At 48.6% G+C, this 3,728-nt stretch overlaps 1 protein-coding gene across 1 annotated transcript; it reads left to right on the forward strand.

Moving 5' to 3' along the window:
- Positions 1-2,323: 2,323 nt before the first annotated feature.
- Positions 2,324-3,351, forward strand: EMH_0072540 (uncharacterized protein; the record flags this gene model as incomplete). Its single annotated transcript, XM_013499228.1, has 2 exons — positions 2,324-2,892; positions 3,168-3,351. The coding sequence occupies 2 exons, from the start codon at positions 2,324-2,326 to the stop codon at positions 3,349-3,351; spliced, it is 753 nt and encodes a 250-aa protein (XP_013354682.1).
- Positions 3,352-3,728: the final 377 nt, after the last annotated feature.

A 3,728-nucleotide genomic window follows, 5' to 3' on the forward strand; every position in this document is an offset into this window, starting at 1 on the left:
GAGATAGATAGCGTGTTTATATACAGAAAATGTTGATCTATATATATATATATATATATATAATTTAAAAAAACTGTGCTTTGTTTGCTTTTTTCTGAATTTTTTTGTATGGATATCCTCTTTATATATATACACTATAACACCGATAGATACACATACACACAGACAAACAAACAAACGAAACTAAACAAACAAACTGAAATATACACATAAGCAGACAAGCACACAAAAAAAAAGGAAGAAACATGCAGCTGTCTCCGTGCTGTCTTCGTTGTTCCTCTCCGGTTCAGCAGCTGCTGCAGCTGCAGCAGCAAATTCACTTCTTGCTGCTGCAGTGTACAGACAAATACCCTTTTTATTTTTTTTGTTGTGTGCTGCTGTGCATGCATGCTGCAGCTATCTACCTGAAACTCTAACTCTAACAAACCAGGAGATACGCCCGCAGCATGTGCAGACCAGCGGCGGCTGCTGCTAAGTATATTTCTCTTGCTGCAGCAGCAGCAGCNGCAGCAGCAGCAGCAAGCCCAGGGAGAGGCCGTCTATCTATTGTTGCAGCGGCATGGTATGTTTTGCTGCTTGCTGTCTGTGGTGTTGTCTTGTGTACTGGTGCTGCTTTCATCTGCATGCACTGCATGCATTGCATGCATTCAGGGGCCGCAGCAGCACCTCCGGGTTGTGGGGCCCAGGGCTGCTGCTGCTGCTGCTGCTGCTGCTGCTGCTGCTGCGCATGCATTGCTGGGGTGACGAGTTCACAGCGTTTATCGAAGGGTTTCCCTGCTTTGTTTGCTGAAGCTGACGACAGCAATTTAGGAAATAACAAATAAGCTCGCGGTCTAATTAAGTATAAAAATACAAATAAATAGATAGCATCCACATGCAGGACGATACGCTTTTACTAGCTGTATATACACCTGAAGTAACGGTGCACATACATACACATACAGTACAGTACAGAGAGGCTCTAAGAGAGTTCCTTTTCCCTCTCTCTCTCTCTCTCTCACTCTCTCTCTCTCTCTCTCTCTCTCTCTCTCTCTCTCTCTCTCTCTCTCTCTCTCAGCAAACACTACTTCTTTTCTTCTTTTTGTTTTTGAACTGCGCCAGCTGTTTTATGCTGGTTAAATAGGCCGCACAGACGTCATACGGATGTTCATAGTTTATGTATGCTGAGACTCTCTCTATCGTTTGTTTCGGCAAAGAGCGAAGCTGCTGAGGGGGAGGGGAACAGAGTTGATGCACGCGGGAAAATTCAAAGGTTTCGTTCGTGTGGTGTACATACACCGTGATCTGAAACGGGGTTCTGCAACAGCATAAGCCTCTACCTAGAACGTGCAGTTTCAGGGTTTCTGTCTACAGCGAGAGCACTTTGTGCGTCAGTAGTTTTCTCGGTTTATGCTGGAGAATAATATATAATAAGTAATGCAAGTTCGTCCATGAATACTACTAGTTGATGCGTTTACCTAAATGAGAGGAACATGAATGCCTATCGGGATAACACGCTGGGAAACAATAACGCTAAACGTTGCTACGAAGAGAAGACAGAGTTTCGAGTTGAGAAAAGAACAAAAAAAAGTATTCTCAAGACGAAAATATCCGGGATTTTTCGCGAAGATCAATGCAGTTGCACTTGCACATATTTGGGGTGTACGTGCAGCTCAGGCGACAGCGACGGTAGCTGAATCCGACGTCAGAAGTTGAGTTGAATTGCGGCAAAGAGGAAACTTCTGTTCATGAATACCCTTTTATGATAATAAAACTCCTTTTATATTAAATAAATAAACAAGAAACGAAGAGTTTTAGCGTTGATGCCACCCTGGACTGGTCTACCTCTCTACGAGCACCACTGAAGCTTTCGGTCGATAGCATCTCGCCGCCTCTCCCGATGCTGATCCTGCGGGGTAACTTGCACAAAGTCTTCGAAATAAAGTTGTAAATTCCTTTTTAAACAATTTCCCCACAAAGTTTTTGCATGCAAAGCCTCAGCTCCCCCAGACGAGAGTTTCTGTACAGCTCCGGGCTCGCTGTGCTGAGACGGTCGACGGACTTGGGGTGAGGCACCGGCCTCTCTTTTGCAGTGTCTGCCGCTTTAGGCAATATAATTAGATTTAATTTCCTAATTTCAACAGAATATTCTTCTGTGCGCTGCTCAACCCGCCACGGCTGCTCGCGACCGCCCCGGGGCAACTGAACGGGAGAGGAGTGGTCGTACAGCCAATCGACTTGCAGCAGCAGCAACAAGAGAAGCGGAAGCAGAAGGATCAGCAGCAGAGATGAGCAGCAAGCTAGGAGGGTGTTGGGGAGTTTCAGTTCCCCTTTGGTGGGGTGTATGCACGTTATGAAGAAGCAGACAAACACCAACACCCCCTCGGTCTCTGTCTCTGGGTCTCAGGCTCAGCCGTCACCTTCTTCCTTCACTTTACCTCTCCAGGCTTACAAGCCTTTCAAAAGACAGCCTCCAGCTCTCCCCCTTTCATCAGCAGCAGCAGCTGCTGCAACAGCAGCAGCTCCAGCTGCAGCTGCAGCAGCAGCAGCAGCTGCTGCTTCACCGCAGCAGCACCTCGTGCCTCGATGCGTTTCTCCTCTTCTGCATCCCCCCATCAACAACAAAGCAGCTGCAGCAGCAAAGCGGTTCAATACTTCTGGCTATCCTCAGGTGCACAGACGCAGCAGAAGCGCCTGTATTACCCCTTCAGCAGCAAGCAGCAGGGGGGGCCCCAGCAGCAGCAAGATGTCTATACACCGCGTGGCTGCAGCAGAAACCCAGGGCTTCTTGCGCGCAAAGATAGCAGCAAAGGAGCAGCTGTGTTCTGAGGTTATAGGGGAAAACCAAAAGCTCATCAGACACCTCGAGGAGACCAAGCTGCAGCACAGACAAACTGTAGAAAAACTCAAAGCGTGAGGCCTAAACCCTAAACCCTAAACCCTAAACCCTAGATTGTTTAGTTTCTAGGGTTTAGAAAGCGACAGCACCCGTTTCAGGTGTATGGACAGCTTGCTAGTGAATCTAACACTGTTTGTATTTTTCTTTCGTTTCTTCTTTTCCCGCTGCTATGCATGCATATTCTGTACCTGCATGCAGCAGCAACTCCAGTACATTTGCGCTTAAACTTTTCTTTCTTTTGCTGCTGCTGCTGCTGCTGCTGCTGCTGCTGGTGCTGGTGCTGCTGCAGGGAGGCCGCCGCCGTGGTGCAGCAGCTGCTGGCTGACACAGCTGTATACCGAGACACGAACGACAACCTGCTGAGAAAGCTGCACTTGCAGGAGCAGCAAACAGCAAACGATGCGCTGCGGGCCCGCCAGGCAGAGAGACGCAGCCAGGAGGCGGAGGAGAAACTCTTCGTTTTGAAACGGTAAGCAGCAGCAACTGCAGCAGCAGCAACAGCAGCAGCAGCAGCAGAAGCAGCAGCAGCAACAGCAGCAGCAGCAGCAGCGGCAGGGGCAGTGCCAGTGTCACAAGAAGCAGCGGCAGCTTCATAAAGATATGATGCTTCTTTTTGTTTCTCGTTGCATGCACGGCTGTCTGCTGTTGCTGCTGCTGGTGCTGCTGCTGCTGCTGCTGTTGCTTCTGCTGCTGCTGCTGCTGTTGCTGCTGCTGCTGCTGCTGGGTTGGTATTGTTGCTCCTTGCTGTTGTTCACTGCCCCTCTTTGCTTCTTCTGCATGCTGCAGCAGCAAAACAAGTGTTGCGTGTTTCAAAGCTGCTGCTGCATGCACTGCTGTTTGTGTTTTTTTT

This window comes from Eimeria mitis, genomic scaffold (assembly GCF_000499745.2).
Source record: "Eimeria mitis Houghton genomic scaffold, Emh_scaff4108, whole genome shotgun sequence".
In the NCBI taxonomy this organism is placed as follows: domain Eukaryota; phylum Apicomplexa; class Conoidasida; order Eucoccidiorida; family Eimeriidae; genus Eimeria; species Eimeria mitis.